Consider the following 26,469-nt stretch of genomic DNA (forward strand, 5'->3'; position numbering starts at 1 on the left):
CTCCTGACGTCCCAGTAAGCGTTCCTCCCCTGCACCCCAGCTGACACTTGCTGCAACACAGAATCCCTAGGTTAGTCTGTGCTGGCAGGGAACCTACCAGCTAGAGACATTAGAGCAGGTGGGTGGGTGGGGGGAGGGAGGAGAGGCCGGTAAGCCTTCTTAGTTAGAGAGGCGGTATTGAAGGATTCCGACACCCACTGGTTTATGCCTGTTCCCACTCCCCGCCCAGTGGTGTTTAGAGAGACAGCAGGGCCCTGGCAGGGCACAGGTGTGGGTCAGAATTCGCTCCCACCCAGCTGGGTAGCTTTCAGCTTGTGTGGAGTGTCTCCTGCCCCACACAGTGTTCCAAACTCACTCAGCTGCCTTCTCCTTTTTAGCAGAGCTGTTTTCTGGACAGTTCCGTTCAGAGCCTGTTCTTAGTGGCTTCTAACTCCGTCTTCTGTTTTGACATAAAGGCAGTTTGCAGCGGCCCTGGCTGACCTGCGGGAAGCTGTGAAACTCTGTCCCACCAATCAGGAAATCAAGAGGCTCCTGGCCCGCGTGGAGGAAGAATGCAAGCAACTCCAGAGGAGCCAACAGCAGAAACAGCAGAGCCCGCCGCCAGCCCCGCCCAACGATTCCGATAACGAAGAGGACGCCCCGACCCCTGGCCTGAACGATCACATCCCTCTAGAGGAGGCTGACGAAGAAGAAAGTTCCTCACCGGAAGAGTCCATTTCCCCGACGCCCAGGTCTCAGCCATCCTCCTGCGTCCCCTCGCCGTACATCCGAAGCCTTCAGGAAGGGCTGCAGTCCAAAGTCAGGCCGGTATCCCCGCAGAGCAGGCCGGGAGTGGGTAAGCCCCTGCGGGAGGCCGTGGCTGCGCCGGGGCTGGTGCTGCAGCCTACCCGGCAGGCGCAGATCGTGAAGACCAACCACCATCTGGGGCCCGGACAGCCAGGCGTGCGAAGCGGCAGCACGAAGATGCCGGGCTCTGCCCAGAATCCTGCCCCGAGTCCTCTGGTGGGGGGGATCGCGGCCGCTGCCGCCGGCGGCAGAAACCCGCGTCTGGAGGGAACGGGTACTCTGACTGGGGGAGCCGGTCCTGGCCATTTTGGAGAACGCCTGGGCCCCAGCCACGGCGCACAGCTGCCGCGCGGCGAGGGTGCTGCCTACCCCCTACCGAGCAAGAGAAAAACTGCAGAGACGCTGCCGTCTCACGCCCTCATCGCTGTGGATGTGGCTCCGTTCAGCCAGGGCGGGCCAGGGAGCTGCGGCGACGTGCGACATCCAGCCTCCCTCGCCAGCTCGGGCTCTTCTGGGTCCCCGTCTGGCAGCATAAAGATGTCAAGCTCAACCAGCAGTTTGACTTCGAGCAGCAGTTTTTCAGATGGCTTCAAGGTGCAAGGACCGGACGTTCGAATTAAAGACAAGGTGGTTAACCTGGGTCAGAGCGGGACGGCCGAGCACAGGCCGCGCAATACTCCGTTCATGGGCATCATGGATAAGACTGCCAGGTTCCAGCAGCAGAGCAATCCTCCAAACCGCACCTGGCACTGTCAGGTGCCAGAGGGGCTGCTGACAAACGCGTCCTCTGCAGCTGGCCTGCAGTCCTTGAACTCGGAGAAGCCCCCTCTCAAACAAACAGGAGGATATACTGGCCAAGCCAAAACCTGCTCTGTTTCTACCCTGGGTGGAAGTGTCCACAATGGGGCACAGGCGAAGGAGCTAGAAGAGAAGAAATGCCAAATTCCAGTCCACTGTCAGGATAACAGGATCGCTAAGACTGTTTCTCATCTGTATCAGGAAAGTCTCTCTCAGCAGCAGCCTCATGTCAGTAATGAAGCCCACAGGAGTCACCTCCCTTCAGCAAAACCAAAGCGATCATTCATAGAGTCCAATGTGTGAGCCTTACGAGAACCGTATGTGGGATGGGAAAACAGTGTGCTAGCTCCTAGTGGTAATTAAAGGTTTTTTCATGAGAAAAATTACCTGTTAGCCATGTTTTGTTTTTTCCTTTTTCCTTCGGGGTGGATCAGATGCCGTTGATATATTTAGAATGTGGGATAAAATTTCTTTGATAAATAGCTAGGAATCACCATAAATAAAAATGCTAACCAGAATTAAAAACTATAATTAGTTATGCCTACTCAGTTAAACACTTAAGACCGCCAAGAAGACATTAACTCATGCTTTTCTCTTATGAAATTGTTTGGTTTTTATCACTTTTCTCCTAGCCTTTGCTATGTGGTAAAATCATAATATTTCTTAGAGAATGTAAATGTCTAGTGATAGGTCTAACTCATGGTGTAATACCCAGATGATGTATCTGAAAATATGGAATTTTCAAGTTTCAGTTCCATTGAGTCAAATCCCAATTTTTATATACAAATATATAAAAGTTTCTAGCTGAACATAAGTGTGACTATAAATCTTATACAGCTGATTTTTTGTTTTTTTTTTAAGGCAAAAGTACGAGAAATCCAAGTATTATACCCTGAGTAGTAGTTCCCTTAAGAGGATTAACGTTTAGTTCCGTGTTATGGTTCTCATTAAAAATATTTTTATAGCACCTTTTTTGGAACTATATTCCCACTTCAAGGTGTTTTTAATGTTTGGAAACCGTATAAGCCATTTGGAATCACGATTGGTGTTTTAGGCTAACGTTGGATTTAGACTAAAATACTAAGGATACAGCACTCTTTATGATACGTAAATTAGCTCTCAACTGGTTCCCAAACTACTTTTAACAATGACAGCACTCCTGGGACAGGCGTTCCAAGGTCCTTGAAGGTATTGAGTTTGAATAGTTAAGGTATGGTTGTTGCTTTTGTTTCTTACACAATCATGACTTGATAGTCACATGTTGTACATATTGAATAGCCAAGTTGTATTCAGACTTGTAAATATAACTATTCCAAGTAGCTAATCATAAAAAAACTCATATATTTGCATGTTCTTTGTAAGCTTCCTTCCTGCTGGTTATTGCACTGAACGATATATTATTATGGCATGTTAACAGTATACCAGTAACAGCACTTTATCTCATTTATATGAACACCTCTGAGGTGCTACTTAAGTCCAAACTGATGTATTATTCATTTGTAAAGATAAGGTACAGGAATGAACCTTGGCTTAAAGGTATTTTTATATGAAAATGGTGTGCTATTGGAGGGTGTGAAAATGCTAATTTGAGAGAGGTGGGAGTATAGTTGTTTTATATGTTGGGATGTGAAATTTATTTTCTAGAATGGGGAGAAGGAAGTTCTATATTTACAGAATGTTTTAAAAATGAATAGTTGTAAAGTTCTTGTGAGCATCATTATGGTTTTGTACGAATAGGAAGTCTTCTCGTGTCATTCTTCAACACTTGTTCCTGAGTGTGTAAGTGTACTTTGTACAGCTTTATCATTTTTATAGGCTTTCCATGAGTTCTGCTACAAGTACTATGGCTTATTTATTGTTCATCGTTTTCTTTAATATTTGTGAGAGTCTTACTCTTTTGTTATGTAGTTTTGTTTCTGCACAACTACTGTACTTTTCCGTATGGAATAAAGAATATTAATAGAATTTGTTTTGTATTAAATGAAACAATGGGTAAGTAGAGACTGTCCTGATGACCATGGTCTGCCTTGGTTTAATCCTGGGTGATCTTGTTACCCTAAAGGAAACAGTGAAAAGTCTATTTTTATAGTAATACTACCAGATGCATATTTAATTTCATTGAATAATTTCAGAGTAGATATCCCAGAATATTCAGTGGTTAACATAAGTCTTTTTGCCTGAAATAGGATGAAGAGCCTTCTGCACTTATCTGTTCCAGAAATCGTGGTGTCTGTTTTTACTGGCAGCAGGCTCTCTTTAGTACTGTAACTCTCAAATACTTTGGCAATACACCGAACACTGTGTTATGAAAGTTCTTCACATTTGTATAAGCTCTCAGCTAAAAGGATGCATTTGTCTTTATACCCACATATTTCTGTCTCAGAGCAGTGGGAATGAAAGTGAACATCAAGCTGTGTTGTATTGAGATAAAACCTTGATGTGGAGTCCTAAGCCGGGGTATGCCCTACGACTCCTTCAGATTCCTGTCTGGGTACGGCTGTTATCAGTAAGGCTGAGTAAAGCGTTTGCAGTCCTTCTTTAAAGCTATATATTAAACTTAGAGCTTAAAAACAAAACAACCAGGTGGGAGGGAAAAGTGTTCTTAACTGATAGATAATTGTTAGATGACTTTGGCTATGAACCTGCCAGTGGGACTACTCGAATTTATTATAAACTACATTAGGAGTTTGATATAGTCTTAGTAAAGATATTTGGTCCAGTTACCCCAGAAAGAAGTGAAGTCTTCTTGGTAAGCTACCGGTCGTCCTGAGGCCGGGGCTGCGGGCAGGTGAGCACTGCTCCCGTGTCCTCAGTGAACGGCTTGGCCTGGGAAGTGCGGCGCAGGGGCCCTGTGGGGTCCCTTCCTGTCGGTGGTTTTGGACTCAGTTTGTTTGCTTGTGTGTCTGGGGGCAGGAGGAGTTGTCTGGCTTTGGATTTATTTGCATTCACAAGCAGAAGCACTTCACTTTAGTAAATAATTGGCATCCTAGTTTTCAACATTTTAACAAGAAACTATGATGGTGAAACGTAGAAGAGAAAATCGCCTTCTTTAACACATTTAAAAGATGACCAATCTTTTGTTTTCTATCAATGATGTCAATGATTTTTAGTAATTTTTATGTAAAAAACCAGTCCAGCCTCCTTTGGAAAATAAGTGTATCAATCAAAACAAAAGATATCTGGCCCAATGGTGGGCTCTGTCATTTAAAAAATCTTTTGTTAAAATTATGTCAACATACCTTCTCTATAGAATACAATAGAAAAACACCTAAAACCTTTTCCCAACTTTTTTTTTTTTTTTGTCCTCACTTGAATGTAAGAAGCATGGGTGGTATGAAAAAGAAAGTCCTCTTGTAGAATCACAGACTATAAATCCCAGCTAGGACACAAAGGAAATAAAATTCAGTAATCCATCGGGATGATGGAAATTTTACAAAGCAACAGTTAGTTATAAACTAAAGCTATTTGGAGACTTTTGTGGTAGCTAGGCTTTCCACAATTCTGTGAACACAGCATATTAGCTATAAATTTGTAAAATATAGAAAGACTATATACATAATCACATCACTTCTCCCCCTCTCATTTCTGAGTTTTTGAACAGCTAAAAATGAGGGTTTTGGGGAGTAAGCACAGAATCTTGGGCCTTGCCTGCTCTTATACCTCGGTTCTAATGTGCCTTCCATTCTGGGACACAGCTTAGGACAGCTAGGGAAAGTCACTACCACCTCAACTTCGTGAACTTGAAGTTTTCTGCTGAGGGAACGCTCATCAGGGTGTTGTATTAAATGCCAGTCTCTTGTGTAAAAATGTATAGTTACCCTAGTTTAGAATGTTTTTTTTATTTTTAAGATTTTATTTATTCGACAGAGAGAGACACACAGCCAAGGAGAGAAGGAACACAGGCAGGGGGAGTGGGAGAGGAAGAAGCAGGCTCATAGCAGAGGAGCCTGATGTGGGGCTCGATCCCGTAACGCCGGGATCACGCCCTGAGCCGAAGGCAGACGCTTAACCGCTGTGCCACCCAGGCGCCCCCCTAGTTTAGAATGTTATATGATAACTTTAAGAATTCTGACTCTGCAAGGAGGCTGATTTGCTACTGTATTTCAACAAAGCCAACTTGACATATTCATGATAATTTATTCCATCTAACTTCTACAGAGGTTTGGACTGTGCAGAAAAAATCATTACCACCTTGCAAATTTAGAATCCAATGGAATTGCTCATTAAACATTTCAAAATGATTTTCTCAACTTAGTCATAAACAAAACAACTATTTTGCTACAAATTCTCTTTAAAAGGATTCCAAAGACTTATCAAATTAATGGCTATTAACTAGGATTTCAGTGTTATGTTCTAGAGTATTCTGATCTTTAGCTGTAATGAGAATATGACCTATATCTAGCAAGAATAAATTTGAGCATTGTAATTTTAAGTCAAAGTGAAACTTTATTTTTCTACAGGTTAAGATTTCTTTCACTAATACATAAAGGCTTTTATAGTAAAAATAGAAAAGTCAGATATGTTACTTAGTCCATATGATTTAAAGAAAAAGTTTTTATAGGTAACTAAATTCACTTTTCTCCCGTTTTGCTTTTAATATTTGATTATTTACCTTTAAATCATTCATATGAGATCACTGAAGAATATAAACAATATAAACAACTTTATTTTTGATGTGTCTCTAGCCATCGGCTGATAGCCATTTTCAGAGTCCTGTTTGGTGTAAGTACCACTGAAGGAAGAACGAGATTCGTCATGGGACTTGTACGTTTCTTTTTGCTTATCCAATTTTCCATTGCTTCCTTTTCATATGAGTAGCCATCTAAAAAAAAAAAAAACCACACACAAATTATTTGCAGTGTAGGAAAGGGAGATTGGGATTACCAAAAGGAGCTGAATACACCAGCTCCAATGTCAAGGCCTTTATTGTGATGTAAGTGGTAGTCTTGTATCACTACTCCTAAAATACTTCTGCCACAGACCTTAAATCCTGCCCTACAAGATGCATTGAGATTGCATGAATTACCTGGAACAGTGTCAATATTTTACTGATAATTTAGAATATAAAAACTATAAAAAATGGACTGTGTCCAAAATTCAGATGTAGCAGAAAGGAAGAAAGGAAAAGAGCCAGGTAGAGGAGAGTGGATGTGAAGATAAACTGCCTCTTCAGGGCTGTGAGCATCTGTGAAAAGTAATACGGCTAAAGATGAAAAGAACCTTAGGAATACCTCAGCAAAACTTTCCGATATACTGACGCCTCAGGGAAGTGGATACCTGGAGATTACAGAACTCATCCCACTAAGGACTTGACAGTAAAGGGACATAGGATTAAAAAAAAAAAAATGCTATGGGCTAAGGTTTGTTAATACATGTGTTTGCAAAATTCTTTCCTTTTGCACATATAAAGACTGCAGTTTTTCCTTAGCTTTTTTTTTCTTAGCTCTTTCTCTTTAGACTGAAAATCTTAGTTCCTGATTACATTTACATATTTATTTGCTTTTAATTTACAATGCATTTCAAACTAACAATGTCAATATATTACTAACATAAGACTGTGAAAGAAATTTAAGATTTCTTTCTGGCTCTTTGTGTCACCAAGAATAGATCCACTAGGGTTTTCTAACTGAAATACTGTGTTTGATGAAAATCACTGGGGAAAAAAAAAATTCTTCCATTTGGTTATGTTACCAACTTGACATACAATTGTGTTAATTTATTTCCTTTTTTATCCTCTCAATTTTTAGATCGGTTCGTTTTGCATGATTTAATTCTGTAAAGCATTTAAGTGACTGCAAAGTAAAAACTGTCAAACAAGGTACGTTCAGAGGAGTCTCGTCTGTCTCTGTCCAGTGCATGTTCCCCCCCATCCCATACAGGTAACCATGTAAATTTTTATCCTTTTGTTTCTTCTTGAAAATATAAGCATGTATGTGTATACACACAATGCATATACATTCTTACAAGAGTACTTACACTTACAGCAGTACTTACAAGAGTACTGTTTTGTACCTGCTTTAACTGCACCCTTTGTCTTTTACTTCTGCCCCACCCCTCCCCCACAGCAGTCCACTGTACGGATGTATTGATGGGTATCTCGGTTGTTTCCAATCTTCGCCTTTTACAAATAGTGTTGCAACGGACAGTGTTATTTTGGGGGAAATTCCAGAAGTAGGATTGCTGCATTAAAGAGTATATAATTTTGCTAGATATGCCAATACTTCCATTGGAATTCTATTTTTATTCCTACTAGTTATACTGATGAATAATGCTTTTTTTCCTGAAGAGCTTCACCAAGAGAATATGTTGTCAAACTGGATTTTTACCAGTCTCTCATGAACAATGCTGTAGTATAGGAGGCAGCTTTATTTTGAGGAAGACAGAACATTTCTTATGTTAAAGAACCATTTACTTCTTTTTCCTGTGAACTGTTACAATTTTTGGTCCATTTTTCCATTAGGCTGCCCTTTACTTAGAAGATTTTTTTTCTTTTCAAACACTGAGATATAATTGACATATTAGTTTCAGATGCACATAATTATTTGCTATATTGTGAATTGATCACAATAGGTCTCAAACATGCATCACCGCACATAATCACGAATTTTCCCCTTTTCTTGTGATGGGAGACTTGGAAGATTTCTTTTAGGGGTAAAGGGGGAGAGGGAGGTACAGCTTCCAGTTAGGGAATGAGTAAGTCAGGGAGATGAAGGGCACAGCACAGGGAATACAGTCCGTGGCCTTATGAAAGCGTTGTACGGCGACAGAGGTGGCTACACTTGCGGCGAGCACAGCATAATGTACAGACCTGCTGGATCACCATGTTGTATGCCTCTAATTGAGTCAACTAGATTTCAATTTAAAAAAATCTCTTAGCTACTTTCTAATATACATTATTAGCTATAGTCACCATGCTGAACATTGTATCTCAAGGACTAATTTCGTAACTGGAAGTTTTTATCTATTGACCACCTGCACACTTTGGCCCATTCCCCCACCCCCTGACTGGCAGCCACCAATCTGTTCTCTGTATCCATGAATTCAGTGTTTTGTCTTAGCTTCCACATGCGAGTGAGATCATAGGGTATTTACCTTTCTCTGACTTAATTTTACTTAGCACAATGTCCTCAAGGTTTATTACGATGGCACAAATGTTAGGATTTCCTTTTTTAGGGCTGAACTATATTCCATTGTGCACATGCATTTGCTTTATGCATTCATCCACTGACGGGACACTTGGGTTGTTTACATGTCTCGGCTATTGTAAATACGGGCAGTGAATGAGGGGTACAGATATCTTTTCAAGTTAGTGACTTTGCTTCCTTTGAATAAACACCCAGAAGTGGAATTGCTGGATCACAAGGTAGTTCTATTTTTAATTTGAGGAATCTCTGTATTGTTTGCCATAGTGGTCGCACCATTTTACATTTCTACCAAACAGTGCATAAGGGTTCCCTTTTCTCCACATTGTCACCAACACTTACTTCTTGGTTTTGCTTTTTTTTTTTTTTTAATAAAATAACCATTTCTAACAGTTATGAGGTAACAGCTCATTGTGGTTTTGTAGTTCTCTGATGATTAGTAATGTTGAGCACCTTTTCACATACTTGCTGACCCATCTGTATGTCATCTTTGCAAAAATGTACATTCAGATTCTCTGCCCATTTTTTTTTTCTATTCAGTTATACCTCTTTATATATCTTGGACATTAACCCTTATCAGATATGTGATTTGCAAATATTCTCTCCCATTTCGTAAGCTGCCTTTTCATTTGGCTGATGGTTTCTTTGCTGTGTATAAGCTTTTTAGGTTGATGTAGTCCCACTTATTTTTGCTTTTGTTGCCTCTGCTTTTAGTGTTGCATCAAAAAAAAAAAAAAAAATCATTCCCAAGACAGATGTCAAGGGGCTTATTACCACCTATGTTTTCTCCTAGGAGTTTTTTGGTTTCATGTCCTACATGTCTTTAATCCATTCTGAGTTAATTTTTGTATATGGTATAAGATAGTGGTCCCGTTTCATTCTTTTTGCCCATGGCTGTTGTTTTCCCAGCACCATTTATTGAGGAAGCCTTTCTGTATTGTGTATTCCTGGTTCCTTTGTTGTAGATTAGTTGATCATGCATGTGTGGGTTTATTTTTGGGTGCTCTGTTCTGTTTGTATCTGTTTTTACGCCAATACCATACTCTTTTAATACTATAGCTTTGTAATATAGTTTGAAATCAGGAATTGTGATGCCTCCAGCTTTTTCTGTTAAGATTGCTTTGGCTCTTCAGGGTCTCCTGTGATTCCATACAAATTTTAGCATTGTTTGCTCTTTTTTGTGAAAAATACCATTGGGATTTCAACAGGGATTTCACTGAATCTGTAGATTGCATTGGGTAGTATGGATATTTTAACAGTATTAACAGTATTTAACAGTATTTATTTTATTAACAGTATATATTTAATAGTATTCTCTCAACCCATGTCTTTCCATTTCTTTGTGTATTCTTCAGTTTCTTTTCTCAATGTATTCCAGTTTTCAGTGTACCGGGTTTTTTGTTTTGTTTTTTTTTAACCTCCTTGGTTAAATTTATTCCTGGGTATTTTATTCTTTGTGATGCAGTTGTAAATGGGAGTATTAATTTCTGTGACAGCTTGTTACTAGTATAAAGAAATACAACAAATTCCTGTGTATTAATTTTGTATCTTGCATCTTTACTGAATTTGTTGATTAGCTCTAACAGTTTGTGGAGTCTTTACAGTTTTCCATATATAAAAACATGTCATCTGCAAATATAGTTTTACCTCTTCAAGTTGGATGCATTTTACTATTTATTTATTTATTTATGCCTAACTTCTCAGGCTAGAACTTCCAATACTATGCTGAGTAAAAGTGAGGAGAGTAGGCTCTCTTGTCTTGTTCCCGATCTTAGTGGAAGGCAGCTTTTCACTGCTGACATTGACGTTAGCCGCAGGCTTGTCATATACAGCCTTTATTTTGTTGACAGCTTTTATTGTAAATGGATATTGAATTTTGTCAAAGGCTTTTTGTGCATCAGTTAAGATAGGATTTTATCCTTCATTTTGTTACCGTGGTGTATTATGTTGATTTACAGAGGTTGAACCATCCTTGCATCCTTGGAATAAGTCCCATTTGATCATTGTGTGTATTTCTTTTAATGTACTGAATTTGGTTTGCTAAAACTGAGGAATTTTACATCTATGTTCATTAGGGACATTGGTCCATAATTTTCTTATAGTGTCCTTGTCTGGTTTTATTATCACGTAATGCTGCCCTTGTACAATGAGTTTGGAAATACTCCCTCTTCTAGTTTTTGTAAATTTGAGAATTTTTTTATATCTTTGGAATATAAACACTTCAATAGTTTTCCACACATTTATCTTGGATTTTGAGTCCAGGTTAGGAAGTGTCCCCATTTCCAGATTATGAAGGAATTTATCTACATTTTCTTCTGGGACTTATGTTTATATCTCTAATTCATTTGAAATTTAGATGGGCAGTATAAAAGATGAAGCCACTTTTACACTTTTCCATATGGCTATTTAGTTGTGAGACTACCACTTTTTAAATATTTATTGTTACCACTGACTTAACATATGCCATTTTTATCATTCACTAAATTTCCAAATGCACTTGGATTAATTTCTGGATTTAAAAAAAGTATTTTCCGTTCTGTATATTCATCTGCCAAACCCATTCTGTGTTATTTGTAAAGGCTTAAAGCATGTTCTAATATCTGATAGGGCAGTGACACTCCTCTTTTTTATTTTCTAGGTTATTTGTTGTGTGGTCTTTCCAATGGAACCTAATCATCCTCGTCTGTATCACTAGGAAAAAATCTAATAGTGACATCTTGCTGACATTGTGTCTTCCTATCATCATGGTATGCTTTCCATTTGTTCCAACTTTACTTTGCAGGGATGTTTTATAGTTTTCTTCATGACTATCTGGTACATGAAGTCCTCTGTTGTACATTCCTTTTTAAATTGAAGTTGGCACACAATGTTAGTTTTAAGTCTACAACATAGTGATTTGGTAAGTTTGTATATTATGCTATGCTCACAAGTGCGTAGCTACCATCTGTTACCATACAATGCTATTACAGTATCCTTGACTATATTCCCTATGCTCTACCTTTTATCCCCCTGGCTTTTTCCATAAGTGGAAGCCTATCTCCTGCTCCCCTCTTCACCCATTTTGCCTATTCCCCTACCACCCTCCCTTTTGGCAACCGTCAGTTTATTCTCTGTATTTGTGGGTCTGTTTCTGCTTTTTGTTCATTTTTGTTTTATTCCACATATAATTGAAATCATATGGTATCTGTCCTTTTCTGTCTTAGCACAATACCCTCCCAGTCCCATGTTGTGGCAATGTTATACCTTTTAAATTGCTTTTGTTTATGTATACACTTAAACCTGAAGGCTACTGATTCCTCTTTGACTTGCTAAATGCTGATTAGACTTAAGCTATTGTCTCTCAACTCTAAATTCATGCATGATGCTGAGGACTCTGCATGCTGGAGCCAGGATAATGCAAACCACATTTCTGCTTTACCACTTGGCTCCTTGTTAGATCTTGCAATTGGATTCCTCTGAAAGAAGAAAACAGAGTGAAGGCTCCTACCAGTGTTGTGCCTAGCATGGCCCTTCATCTGACAGGGGTAGTTGGTTATACTCTCCAGCTTTTTTGCTTGTTTTGTTGTAGGCACTGCCCAAATTTGTCTTATTCTTCCCCCTTTAGAGGCACCAGCTGGTAGCTACCCCTTCTTAAAGGCCTGAATTCTGATTCTGTGAGACCCAGGTGATAACCTCAACCTCCTTTTGTTCCCTAGAGTCCTAGAGATGGTGTATGATTTTTGCAGATACTGTTAGTGCCTTTTTCTTTTGAGATACAGTTGACATAAAATCTACCCTTTTTAGTACACAATTCAGATTCTTAACAGTGATGGTTGTACAACTCTGAATTATACTAATTTCAAAACATTTTCATCACTCCATAAAGAAAGCTGTCCCCCTTAGCATTCACTCTCCCCTCTCCGGGCAATCACAAATCTACTTTAGATTTGCCTATTCTGGATATTTCCTATAGATAGAATCATACAATATGTGGCCTTTGGTGTCTGGCTTCTTTCACTTAGCATAATGTTTCCAAGGTTCATCCATGTAGCATGTATAAGTATTTGTTCCTTCTTATAACTGATAAATATTCCATTGTATGGATATACCACATTTTATTCTTTCAGTGATGCGGCATTTGGGTTATTTCCACTTTCTGGCTCTTATCAATAAGACTACTGTGAGCATTCATGTACACTTTTTGGATGAATGTTTTCAGCTCTCTTGGATATATATCTAGGAGTAAAATTGCTACATCATATGGTAACTATATTTAGCTTTTTGAGGAACTGCCAAACTATTTTCAACAGCAGCTGTACCATTTTACATTTCCACTAGCAATATTTCTGCAAATCCTAACACATGTTAGATTCTAGTCTTCCTAGTAGGTATCAAGTGGTATCTCAATGTGGTTTTGATTTTCATTTCCATGATGATACTGTACATCTTTTCTAGTGCTTATTGGCCATTCATATATCTCTTATGGAGAAAGGTCTACCCAAATCCTTTGCCTATTTTTTAAGTGGATGATTTGTCTTACTGTTGAATTGTAAGAATAGCTTAAGTAGGAAAATACACTCAATTTTTATTTATGAAAAGTTGAGTATAATGAACCTTAATCTTATATTACCATCACACTGGCCTATTACTGATAAATGATGTCCATGTTAATATTATTACTATGTAGAATGAGTTCAGTAACAGCTAATTCATTTGCCACCAGGCTAGATAAATCTGATAATAGAATGTTTTTGACCTTCCAGGTGAAAGGGGCCCACTTTTGTTGTTACTTAGTTACATTCCATTGTGGTGAGGTAATGCTGTTTGTGTTAGTTCTAGTAGTGCTAGGGTCTGGTGCTTAACTATGGTTAATATTTATGAACGTCCCATATCTGTTCAAAAAAGTGTACTTTCTATTTTGGACTGAGAGGTATGATCAAGCCTATTGTGTTATCTTTTTCCTTACATTGCTGTTTCTGCTTTATGAAAGTTGTTGCTGTGTTTGAGACTGCATAGCTAATAACAGTTATCTTCACTGAGAACTGTGGTCTTCTGTATTACACAGTATTTTCCCATGTCTTTTTAAAAGATTTTATTTATCTGACAGGCAGCGAGAGAGGGAACACAAGCAGGGGGAGAGGGAGAAGCAGGCTTTCTGCTGAGGAGGGAGCCCGATGCAGGGCTCAATCCCAGAATGCTGGGATCATGACATGAGCTGAAGGCATACACTTAACGACTGAGCCACTCAGGTGCCCCAAGTATTTTCCCATGTCTTAAAATTTTTTTGGTCTGAATTCTATTTTTACATTCTTTTATTTTTACTTGTAATTGTGTCACTTTTGCCTATCCTTTTATTTCTAGCCGTTCTGAATCCTTTAGGTTGGATTATGCTTTGTTAGCTAATCTCAAATCTTTTTTTTTCTCTTTAGGGATGAGTTAAAACCAAACTGTAGAATTATGGAACACTAAACTAATAATATTTATCAAACTCTCACTATAGGAGCTGGTTTCATCAATTTTAATGCTTAGGGAGGTATTTTTGATCTGCTGGTTACCTTTACACTAGTATCTTTTAAAAAGAGACCAAATGGGGCACCTGGGTGGCTGTTGGTTGAGTGTCTGCTTTAGCTCAGGTCATGATCCCACAGTCCTGGGATTGAGCCCCCTGTCGGACTCCCTGCTCAGTGGAGAGTCTGCTTGTCCCTCTCTTGCTCACTCTCTCAAATAAATAAAATCTTTAAAAAAAAAAAAAAAAAGACCAAGAAAATACTCAAAACTTCAAATAGTACATTCAATTTTTCATATTCCCTACTCTCCATTTTTTTTTTATTTTATTTATTTATTCGACAGAGATAGAGACAATCAGTGAGAGAGTGAACACAAGCAGGGGGAGTGGGAGAGGAAGAAGCAGGCTCATAGCGGAGGAGCCTGATGTGGGGCTCGATCCCATAACGCCGGGATCACGCCCTGAGCCGAAGGCAGACGCTTAACGGCTGTGCCACCCAGGCGCCCCTCCCTACTCTCCATTTTTAATATATATCTGCACTGTCACCTTTAACTGAATTCCTGTAAATGAATAATTTTTCCTTCCCTGCTTGTGGATTGTTAGTTTCTTGGGTGGTGACAGTGGATAAAATGTCAAATTATTCAGTCTATGGAGATATGGGTTTCCTACTATATAACAAAGTCAATTATACTGGCCATAGTTTACGTAAATTCACTATCAGCTTTTCATGGTATTATAAAATACTGATTTTTTTAGAATAACCAAGTTTTTCTGCTGGTACCAAATATGTGATAAACAGGAAAAGCAGGAATGTGGATTGGATCTACAGCACTGCTAATGATATATAAGGTTTCACACTGTCTACTAAAGCTCATTCCAGAGCAGTAAGAGGGATTATCAGAGCTACAAAGCAAAGACCCCCTCCCACCTCCTCGTACACACAGCCTTTCATGTATAAATGAAAAGGCACTGAAGATTATAACTAAAAATGACACTCCTGGTTTCTTTGAGAAATTCATGCATGAAGTTTACTATAACTAGAGTTATCTTATTTAAATCAAAAATGACAGTTTTAAAAAGAATATATAGTACACATTCAATATTACCTAGTAAGTTTGCTTGTTTTTACTACTTTTAAAATTGATTTGGTTTTAAATCCTTCAGTAAAAAAATTTTGTTCAAACAGTACTATTGGACTTTTGCTGTAAACCAAGATATCAAGTGGGCAAATCAAGAACCGTACCAGCAGCTAGGTCAGGAAGTAAACAATATTTAATAATTTAATGTACTCAGATGCACAGGTTCTGGTAAAATACGAAAGAAATGATACCTATTATAAGATTTGTTTGTTTCCTAGACTTCCATTTCTGGTAATCAAGCAGATTAAACCCCCAAATTTCTTGCTATATTAGAGACCTCTTTTTACATGTATAGCTGACTTCCAGGTTCAAATGGCTTCACCCTTATGAAAGGTTCGAATTTATATTATCTTTGTCCAAGAAAAAACCTTGCTCAGTCCCCTGGGGAAACGGACCAAGCAAGCCAGTGCCTCTCTGGAGCCATATGCCGTCTTCCTGCACTGAAGTCCCGCAGGTAACAACTGAAGATGAACACTCACTCAGAGACAACAAAGAGCAGATTTAGGACAGCACGAACCCCAGAAAATGAAAATAGAGACAACCTCTGAGTATTTCTAAAATAAGAATGAATCTATACTTACTGTTCCAAAGCACTGTTACCTATATTCATTCATTTACTCTACACAACAGTCTTCTATATGGCCTGAGTAAGGCCCTACCTGTGTGACCTTGGGGTGACAGAGCTGGGATTTAAACCCATGCAGTCTGGCTCCCAAATCTGGCCTTTAAACAACAGGCTGAAACTACTGGCAGTGAAATTTTGAAGCAACGTCGGTGGGAAGGTTCAACAGTGTGAAGACAACGCAGACTAGACGACTGGGCGGTAGCTCTGTGGAAACGACCTACGAAGGCTGAAGAGATAAGGCATATAGAATGAGAATGGCGGAAAGTTTTCCAAAGTTGATAAAAGGCACAGAATTCCATTCAAGAAGCGCTACGCTCCCTGGACAAGAATTAAAAATCGGAATTAAACTGACATTGTCCTTGCACGGCAACAACAGATGCCGGAGTGTGTTCTCTGTATTAAACACTGTAAAGGCTTTAGAGAAAAAGCGAGATGGTCAGATAGATTAGTTGTTTTCACTTTTGAAATGACAAATTATAAGTGTGAACACTGATTTTTTTTTACAAATGTCCAGAACAGACTTGGAAGCAATAAAATAGATGGAACATGTGACTCGTATAAAGTTTTCATTTCTACTCCTCACTCCAAATTAAGTTTGTTTTTAGGTTTTCTGTAATTCTAATCAAAATATCAATTAGATTTTCTTTTGTAGCATAACAAGCTGATCCTAAAATTTATCTGGAGGTCTGAATGGGCAAAAACTGGGCTAGCCGATTTTTAAAAAGATGAGCATAATTTGAACTAAAAATTTAAAAATAGGGCAGTACGATCAGTATTAGGAGTTTATCCAATTATTAGAATAAATACATGTACCTGTGGATATGTTACATGACTGAGGGTTTTCTTCTGAATTACCTGGAAAAAGATGTCCATCAAGAGTGCGAGTTAATTCATGGCACAGTCATACCATGAAGCAGTTCTGAGTATGCTGACAAATGCTATCTGATATGTTAGTAAATTCCATTTTTAAAGTTTATATCCTATCCCTTTGTCACAGCATTAAATTATAAATAGTAAAATATCTGGAAGGATGAATCAGAAGCCTCCACATTTTCAAGATAGATAGATAGATAGATATTTTCCTATTGCTTGTTTCTCACCAAGCACATCCTTTTTTTTAAAGGCTAGATGAGTAAAAATACTGTGTAAGAATACTTCTAAGGCAGTTGAAGGTACAGAGCTCTTCTGAATCACCAGGGGGAGAAAAAGCCAAAAAGGACATGTAATCAACTCAGAAAAATTCAGCAAAGGAGGAGAAAACAGGAGCTAGAAAAAAGCAAAATCAAATGGAAACTTGCTGGAAGGGATTAGCCCAGACAGAGCAATCACAATATATAGAAACCATTTCAATTCTATTAAATCTTAAAAAAAAAAAAAAGAGCTCTAGGAGCCAGTATATTAGTTTCCTATTGCCTCTGTAACCAATTACTGCAGACTTAGTGACTTAATTTATTGTCTTACAGTTCTGCAGATCAGAAATATGAAATCCGTTTCATTGGGATAAAATCAAGGTGTTGGCAGGACGGCACTCTTTCCAAAGGCTCTAAGGGAGAATCTGGTTCCTTGTCTTTATTAGCTTCTAGAGGCTGCCTGAATTCTTTAACTCATGGTCCTGTATCACTTCAACCTCTGTTCTGTTGTCACCTCTCCTCTGACTCTCCTGTTTCCTTCTTTGACTTATAAAGATCCTTGTGATTACACTGGGCCTACCCAATTATACAGGGGACTCTTCCATCTCAAGACCCTTAATCACATCTGCAAAGCCCTTCTGGCCATGTAACACTGATAGGCTCTGGGGCTCTAAGGACGCGGACATCCCTGGGGAGCCAATATTCTGCCTGCCACAGTTAAGGACAGCCCCCGGGGTCATAGCCAGCAGAAAAAAGATGGGCCTCCGTTCTAGAAACAAACACAAGGCACTGAATTCTACCACCTACCTAAATGAGCAAGAAATGGATTCTACTCTAGAGCCTTCGGCAAGGAACAGAACCAGCCACTACCTTGACGTTTGCCTATGACAACGTACTGGACCTTTGACCTACAGAAATGTTGTGGTGATTTGTATGACAGCAACAGGGAACTAATACAGTAATCTATCATAATACAGGATAAAAGAGAAAAACTATCTTATTTCAGTGGATAAGCATTTTAAATATTCTCAGCAACTGTAGACAGAACTTAACTTGATAGAAGGCAGCTTACATCATTACTTAATGGAGAAAGACTGAACTGAATGCTCCCCTAAGAGCAGATTAAGGCATTCCCACCATTTCTTTTCAACATTGTATTGCAAATCCTGGCCAGCATAACAAACAGGACAAGGGGTAGGGGCAGAGGGAGGCATACAGACTGGAAATACAAATGTCTACTTGCAGACGACATGATCATGTATGAAGAAAATCAAGTAAAAGGATCTATAAAAGAGGTATTCTTACTAGTAAACTAAAGCAAAGTCACAGAATACAAAGTCAATGTACAAAATCAATTGTGAAACATCAAACAATGAAGAATTGGGAATTGAAATTTTTAAAACTAGTATCTATAGTGTTACCAAAATACTAAGTACCTAAAGACAGTATTAACAAAGTATGTGCAACACCTATAAACTGAAACACAAAGCACTGCTAACAGAAGGTAAAGAAGACCGAGAAAAAGGAGAGCTGTGTGGTATTCATGAGCTGGAGCTGTCAGTTCTGAATGGATCAATAAATTAAACACCATTCTAATGAAAATCCTGCCAAGCTTGTATACTGAAAACTACAAAACATTGTGGAAAGAAGTAAAAGACAATACAAATAAATGGAAAGACATCCTGTATTCATGGATTGGAAGAGTTAATACTGTTATAATGTCCATACTTAAAGTCATCTACAGTTTCAACACACTCTCCATCAAAATCCCAATGGCACTTTTTATAGGGATAGGAAAACCCATACTAAAATTCATATGGAATCCCAAAGTATCCTAAAGAGCTAAAACAATCCTGAGAAATAACAAAGCTGGAGGCCTTATACCTCCTGATTTCAAAACATATTACAGTGCTATATTATTCAAAAAAGTATGGTACTGGCATAAAGACAAACATACAGACCAAGGGGACAAAATAACCCAGAAATAAACCCTCACGTATGTGGCGAAAGGATCTTCAACAAGGGTGCCAAGACCATACACTGGGGAAAGACCACACTTTTCAGATGTCCACTGGATATTCTAACAAAAACTATCAAAACCATTCTTTTTCATGTTCATAAAATATTCTGATTTGTTAACTCTGCTTTGGGGCACACATGCCATAAAAATAACCCTAAGTAATGGGTAACAGAAAAAAGGAAGTACCAAGGTATCACTGCAATGCTGTTTACAATATAAAGATTTCCACTATTTGGTGTATGCATGTGTTTGCAAGAGTCAAAATGTTGCATAGAGCCACAGTGCAATAAAGTTATTAAAACTGAAAATCATGTAGACTAAGTCGATAGTTAGAAATGTATGAAGTTCTACACAAAAATTAACATAATATGGATTCACTGATTACAACTATGTAAATATGTATGTCTGTGCCTATTGACAAAGATTAGAAATTAATCTGGAAAGATGCAACTTTATAATCTTTAAATCTTATTTCTGTAAGGTTGTTTAAATTCATGACAAACATAAGAGATCTCAACATTCTATCTCAAAAACAATATTTTACCTCCACTCTTGTAACCAAAAACACATTTCACAAGTTCAAATAAAGCTTGTCAAACATTTATCCCTTTTGTCTCTAATCTTATCCAAATCTACTCCATCCAATTTTATTAAGAAATATATAATGTTCAATAGTTTACCTCAGATCAAAGGAGTTAAAAAAAACTACTTATGAGCTATAAAACAGGTTTAAAAAATTTTCCACATTTAAACAAATTTCTGTGAACTATCTACATTATTTTTTCATTTAGCACATAATATATCCAGAAACTTAGAAAAGCATCACACATACCTGATGCAATGACAGGATCTTTCATAAGCTCCCTAGTTATTGGACACAGAAATTCATCAGGAATTCCAGAAGAAAGGGTTTTCACCTTTGTCCTGAGCTCTTCAATTTTCCTCAGAACTTTACTCCGCAGCCCTAGAGATTCTGAAAAGAAATTATTCTGTTAGGGTGGGAGAACCACTGGTAACCTCTATGAAAGTCTTCAGCACACAGATTTTATCTATTACAACCAAAAATCTTCAGACATACTGTTTTACCCCAAAATCAGAAAAATGTTGTTATTATTGCTGTGTTTAAACAAAAAATTCCCTAACAATTTTTAAAGATCTTCAGTTTAATGTAAAAATCCCATCTTCTATTTAAAAAATTTTTGAAACTAGATATATTTGCTGATCTCATATGAAACACAATAAGTAAAACTCATCTGTCTGTCCCAGACTGGACACACAAGTTTCACTCATCAAGTTTTAAAAATTATCTTAATTTTTAATTTCAGGAAGTTTAGTATAATTTTAGGAGGTTTAGTGTTATTAGCTGTTAACATTCTTATTTAAAGACTTATTTATTTTGAGAGAGAGTCAGAGCATGTACAGGGGAGGGGTGGAGGGGGAGAGGGGAAGAGAGAATCTTAATCAGGTTCCACACCCAGCGAGGAGTCCAACATGGGGCTCGATATCATGATCCTGAGATCATGACCTGGGCTGAAATGAGTCAGACCCTTAACCGACTCAACCACCCAGGTGCCCTAGAACTGTAAAATACTTTAGAATGATGTGGAAAAAATAAATGCCCTAGTCAATTTATTTAATAATTTATTGTTTGTTCAATTTGCTAACTTTCCAAATCTTAAACACAAAACAAATTCCTTATTTACTAGAGAATGTTAACATTTTTGTCTCCATTCATAATAATGGATTTTCCCAATTCTGCTATTAGACTACCACAGAAGTTAAATTACATTTCAATTCTGGCTTGGGCCTGATAGTTCTGAAACTTATGTCACTGAAGTTTAAAAATGATTCTAACTACTAACCCTGAGACTCATCCTTCAAAAACTATTTCAAACCATTAATTAAATCCAAGAATTTCTTATTCTTTATCAGAATTCTATTCCTATTGTTTTTACTATGCTTCTTTTATATGTTTTCAAACATCCTTTGTTGAAATCTGAAATTACTATTTTACATTGTCAAGTGCTTCTGTGTGATAAGGTAAAGATTATGAGAGAGGAAAGAGAAATCAACTAAAGATGCTAAATTCAGCAGACCTTAAAAAAAAAAAAGAAAAAAAACTCCACACTCTATTGCCTACATTTAGGAGGAAAGAGTAAATTATAAAGGAAATAAGTTATTAGAGATACAAAATTGCTTTCACAGTATGGCCTGAGAACAAAACTATCTGACCCTAAGTATTTTCACAAATCATCATTCTGTTAACTTCTTAAAAGGCCATAAGATTCCAAGATATTTAAATACGTTCACATGCTAAATTTACCATGTAAGGAAAGTATAACACTATACTTTAAAATGGTTTTAACTTTTTTGTTGTTACTTGACTCATTAACAATAAATCTCACTATGGATATCCTATTTCCTAAGCTTTCCCATTATTCTATTAACGTATGTTAATAGTACGTGGTATTATTTTTATTAGAGCATGACACTAAGACTTCAAGCTATTTTTGATAGGGATCTAGTATCCAGAATATATATATCAACAACTCTTACAACTCAACAATAAAAAGACAAATTAACCAATTTAAAAAGAGCAAAGCATCTAAACAGATATTCTCCAAAGAAGATAGATACATAAATAGCCAATCAGCACTTGAAAAGACGTTCCATGTCATTAGCTAAATCCAAACCACAAACACCACTTCACATCTATGAGGGTGTCCATAATCAAGACGACTGGGATAACAAGTGCTGAGGAAGAGGTAAAGAAACTGGAAACTTCACACACTGAAGTTCTTATACATACAAAACCTGGATGAACCTTGAAAGCATTACGTTACATGAAAGAAGCCAGATACAAAGGACACCTACTGTGTGGTTCCACTTACAAGAAATGTCCAGAACAGGCAAATCCATAAAGACGATGTAGATTAGTCATTGCCAGAGGCTAGGTAGAGAGAATGAGGTTCTTTTGAGGGGATAAAAATGTTCTGAAATTAGATGGTGTTGATGGTTATATAACTCTATTCTAACTCTATGAATATACTAAAAACCACCAAATTATACACTTAAGAAAAATGACTTGTATATTGAAAATGATAAAGCATTGTTGGAAAAAAGTAAGATGACCCAAATATACTGAAAAATGTCCTGGGATGCCTGGGTGGCTCAGTCAGTTAAGTGTCTGCCTTAAGCTTGGGTCATGATCCCGGGATCTTGGGATCGAGTCCCACATCAGGCTCTCTGCTCAGCGGGGAGCCTGCTTCTCCCTCTGCCTGCCACTCCCCCTGCTTGTGCTGTCTCTCTCTCTCTCTGGCAAATAAATAAAATCTTTAAAAATTCTCTCTCTTCCTCTGCCCCTCCCCCTCCACTTAACACGTGCTCTCTCTTAAAAAAAAAAAAAGTCCTGTGCTTATGGATTGCAAGACTTAATATTGTTAAGATGACAATAATCAGCAAATTAATTCACAGATTCAATATAATCCATACCAAAATAGGTGGCTTTTTAAGGAGTGTACTTGTGAGGAACGCCAAGTATTATAAGGGTACACCTGAAACTAATATTGTATTCCATGCTAACTGGAATTTAAATAAAAACCTAAAAAAATAAATTTTTAAAAATCAGGTGGCTCTTTTGAAACAGAAACTGACAATTCTAAAATTCATATGGAAATGCAAAGGACCCAGAGTAGCAAAACCAATTTTGGAGAGGAAAAGAAAAAAAAAAGATGAAGGACATACACTTTGATTTTATCTATTTTATTTTTTAAAAAGATTTTATTTATTTATTTGACAGAGAGCGAGATGGCAAGAGAGGGAGCACAAGCAGGGTGAGTTGGAGAGGGAGAAACAGGCTTCCCGCTGAGCCCGACGTGGGGCTTGATTCCGACGTGGGGCTTGATCCCAGGACCCTGGGACCATGACCTGAGCAGAAGGCAGATGCACCACCCAGGCGCCCCCACTTTTCGACTTTAAAACCTACTACAAAGCTACAGTAATTAAGACAGTGTGGGGGTGCATAGGTGGCTCAGTTGGTTAAGTGTCCAACTCTTGGTTTTGACTCAGATTATGATCTCAGGGTCAAGAGACTGAGCCCCATGTCAGGCACCGTGCTCAGCGGGGAGTCTGCTTGCGATTCTCTTCCTCTCCCTCGCCTCTGCTCCTCCCACCACTCTCTTTCTCAAATAAATAAAATCTTAAAAAAAAAAAAAGTACGGTACCAGCATAAGAACAAATAGATCAACGAAACAGAACTGAGAGTCCAGAAGTAAGTCCTCACATTGTAGTCAACTGATTTTCAGCAAGGGCGCCAAGACAAGTCCAAAGGCCAAGAATAATCTTTTCAACAAATAGTGCTGGGGCAGCAACTGGATATCTACATCTGAAAAGAATGAAGTTGGACACTTACCCTCACACCCTATACAAAAATTAAGTCATACTTGATCAAACCTCATTCTCTCTAAATGTAAGAACTAGACATAAAATTCATAGAAGAGAAACAGGTATAAATCTTCAAGACTTGGAACCAGGCAATAGTTTCTTAGATAATCTGACACCGATAGCACAAAGCAACAACAGGAATAAAAGATAAATTGGACTTCATAAAAATTAAAAAATTTTTGTGCTTCAAAGGACACTATCAAGAAAGTGTAAGGCTAACCCCCACAGAAAGGGAGGAAACATTTACAAATCATCTATCTGATAAGTCATATCCAAATTTATATAAACAATAAAAAAGACAACCCAGTTTTTAAAATGGCCAAAGGATCTTAATAGACATTTCTACAAAGAAGAGCTACAAATGGCTAACAAGCACGTGGAAAGACGTTCAACATCACCAGTCACCAGGAACTGCATGTTGAAACCATGATGAGAAAGCACTAGGATGGCTATAATTAAAACAGCAAGTGTTGATGAGGATGTAGAGAAACTGAAATCGTCATATATAGCTGGTGAGAACATAAAATAGCACAAAAGCTCTGGAAATAGTCCGGCGGTTCCTCAAATGTCAGCACAAAGTTACTTTATGACCTGCCACGTCCATTCCTGATTATACACCCAAAAAAACTGGAAACATTACCACACAAAAACTTGTACACAAATGTTCAGGGCAGCATTATTCATGATAGCTAAAATAGAAACAATCTAAATTCAATCAACTGATGAATGGATAAGCAAAAAGTGATAAGTTCATACAGTGGAAAAAAAATAGTCATAAAAAGAAATGAAGTACTACTATATGCTACAGCACAGATGAACCTTGAAAACATGCTAAGCAAGAGGCCAGACAAGGCCACATTATATATGATTCCACTTGTACGAAATGTCAAGAAGAGGCAAATCCTTAGAGGCAGAACGCAGACTCATGGCTGCCAGGGCCTAGAGAGAAAGGGACAGAGGAGTGAATGCTCATGGGCATGGGGTTTCTTTTTGAATGTATTAAAATGTTGTTAAAATTAGATAGTGGTGATGGCTGTACAGCTCTGTAGATACACTAAAATCACTACGTTGTACACTTATAAAAGGGTTTTATCATGTGAATTATGTCTCAATTTTTAAAATATATACATTTTTAAAATTAGTTACATGGTGGCTTTAAAGAAATACTATGTAACATTTCTTTTCCATAATCTAATAAAAATATACTGTCCTTCTCTATAAAGATATATACCAGAATAATTACTGTGCCAGAATATTAAGAGAATACTATTAATACAACTAAAACCAATCTCAGAGTAAATTATTAAGTCACTTTTAAGACAGCCTATCTTCTATTACTCTTACCAATTTTCAAATCATCAGCCAGACTTTCTTTGGTGAGATTTAACAGTTCTCTTCCATCAATGTTATTCATTTTGAAAATACCAACAAGGTCACTTAAACCTTGTGCACAAAGCCACACTGAGACATCATCCTCTGACCAATCTTCAGTAAACTGCTTCGCTTGATCTTCTGTGCTCCTTGCTTTTAAAAACAAACCAACAAACGAAAAGGTAGGTAAAATAACAATGAAGAAAAGCACTTCTTTTATAAATATTCTCACTGAGAATTAAAAAGTAAATGAAATTTCCTTAAATCTGTGTTTGGCTACTTTAACATTCTTTTATGAAATTTCAAAAAAAAAACCAAATAATACTATGTGTAATTACAATATTATTTAATACTATATTAAATACTAGTCTTTTGGAACTTTTTCTTTTCATTCTAGAAAAATAATTTTTTTTCTTTAATTATATAAAACTCATATGTGGGTGCCTGGGTGGTCAGTCAGCTAAGCGTCAGCTCAAGTCTTGACCTCAGGGTCATGAGTTGAAGCCCTGCCTGTATCAGGCTGACACTGGATGCAGAGCCTACTTAAAAGCCAAAAACCTCACATCAGCAAAAGTACTCTATTTGCTCTATTATCTGCATATCAGCACCACTATCTGGTTAATTCTGGCAGTAAAAAAAATAAAACTCCTAAATTATGCGTCAACATTGTTTGATGAGGCCAAAAATAAAATGAACAAATAAAACTGTGATTTCTATTTTGTTCTCAGGCTGTATTTATCTGAAAAAATAGTATGCAGTACAAATAAATAGCTTACAAAACTATGGGAGGTATGATATCCATAAACATGCACTGAAAAGCATTCACCAACAGTTTTAACATACACCAACTACTTTAAATACTGGCTTCTCTAAAATTATTTTTAAATTATATTAAATTTGGATGTACACTTTATACTGAGAAAAAGCAAGGTGAATAATTTGCCAAAAAATTATGGAATTTAAAATTTTAATGGTGAATGGGTTGAACTGGGTTAAATATGATGCCCTTACTAACCTTGGCAAGGTGTTTCCAGATCAAATTGCCAGATGTTCACTGTTTTGTCCATTGAACCAGTAGCAAGTAAAAGGGTATTGGGTGCAAAGGCACAACTTGTGACATACCTAGTTAATAAAAACAACTATTATGTATCCTCAGACTAATTTTTTAATTATATTAATGCAAAATGAGGTTAAGTTCAGACCTGGTGTGCTGAGTCAACGTGTGAAGTACACTCTCAGTGTTCTGAAAAACAATAAAAACAGCTTGATATTTACTCAGGCAGGAGTGAAGTTACTTGATAAGGGCTCCTCTGACATAAATGGTTTATATGCTGGTTGTAATAGTATAGTCACAAATGTAAGTTGATACTTTACCAATAAAAAGAGAACAGCATCTATAATAATATTATCAAGCACTTATTTCACTCTTTCTCGGTAATTAGCACTGTTGTCTGCTGACCATCTTCCTAGAAATTTTTAGTATAAAAGACTCCTGGCTTTTGTTGATTTATTTGAATTTACTAAAAGTAA

General features: G+C 37.6%; 2 protein-coding genes and 1 long non-coding RNA gene across 16 annotated transcripts in view; 1 reads left to right on the forward strand and 2 right to left on the reverse strand.

Moving 5' to 3' along the window:
* The window catches only part of TANC1 (tetratricopeptide repeat, ankyrin repeat and coiled-coil containing 1), a 230,576-nt gene extending 223,646 nt beyond the window's left edge, over nt 1-6,930 (forward strand). For all 9 annotated transcript variants that reach the window (XM_087861752.1, XM_087861833.1, XM_087861625.1 and 6 more), the window contains one exon: nt 456-6,930. In XM_087861752.1, the coding sequence (XP_087717878.1) occupies nt 456-1,887 (1,432 nt within the window). In that variant the 3' untranslated portion in view covers nt 1,888-6,930. The remainder of the gene's footprint in view (nt 1-455) is intronic.
* The window catches only part of WDSUB1 (WD repeat, sterile alpha motif and U-box domain containing 1), a 42,323-nt gene continuing 22,102 nt past the window's right edge, over nt 6,249-26,469 (reverse strand). For all 6 annotated transcript variants that reach the window (XM_087862126.1, XM_045781298.2, XM_087862092.1 and 3 more), the window contains 5 exons: nt 26,142-26,182; nt 25,955-26,061; nt 24,913-25,092; nt 19,958-20,098; nt 6,249-6,406 (listed from right to left, as the gene is read on the reverse strand). In XM_087862126.1, the coding sequence (XP_087718252.1) occupies nt 6,249-6,406; nt 19,958-20,098; nt 24,913-25,092; nt 25,955-26,061; nt 26,142-26,182 (627 nt within the window). The remainder of the gene's footprint in view (nt 6,407-19,957; nt 20,099-24,912; nt 25,093-25,954; nt 26,062-26,141; nt 26,183-26,469) is intronic.
* On the reverse strand, nt 9,076-19,950 carry LOC148110740 (uncharacterized). The gene is made up of 2 exons (XR_015724561.1): nt 16,789-19,950; nt 9,076-16,201 (listed from the first exon to the last, which is right to left on the reverse strand). It is a non-coding gene; the product is annotated as an uncharacterized LOC148110740 (long non-coding RNA).

The sequence above is a fragment of the Ursus americanus genome, chromosome 1, assembly GCF_024610735.1.
Source record: "Ursus americanus isolate L20-20 chromosome 1, mUrsAme1.1.p, whole genome shotgun sequence".
In the NCBI taxonomy this organism is placed as follows: domain Eukaryota; kingdom Metazoa; phylum Chordata; class Mammalia; order Carnivora; family Ursidae; genus Ursus; species Ursus americanus.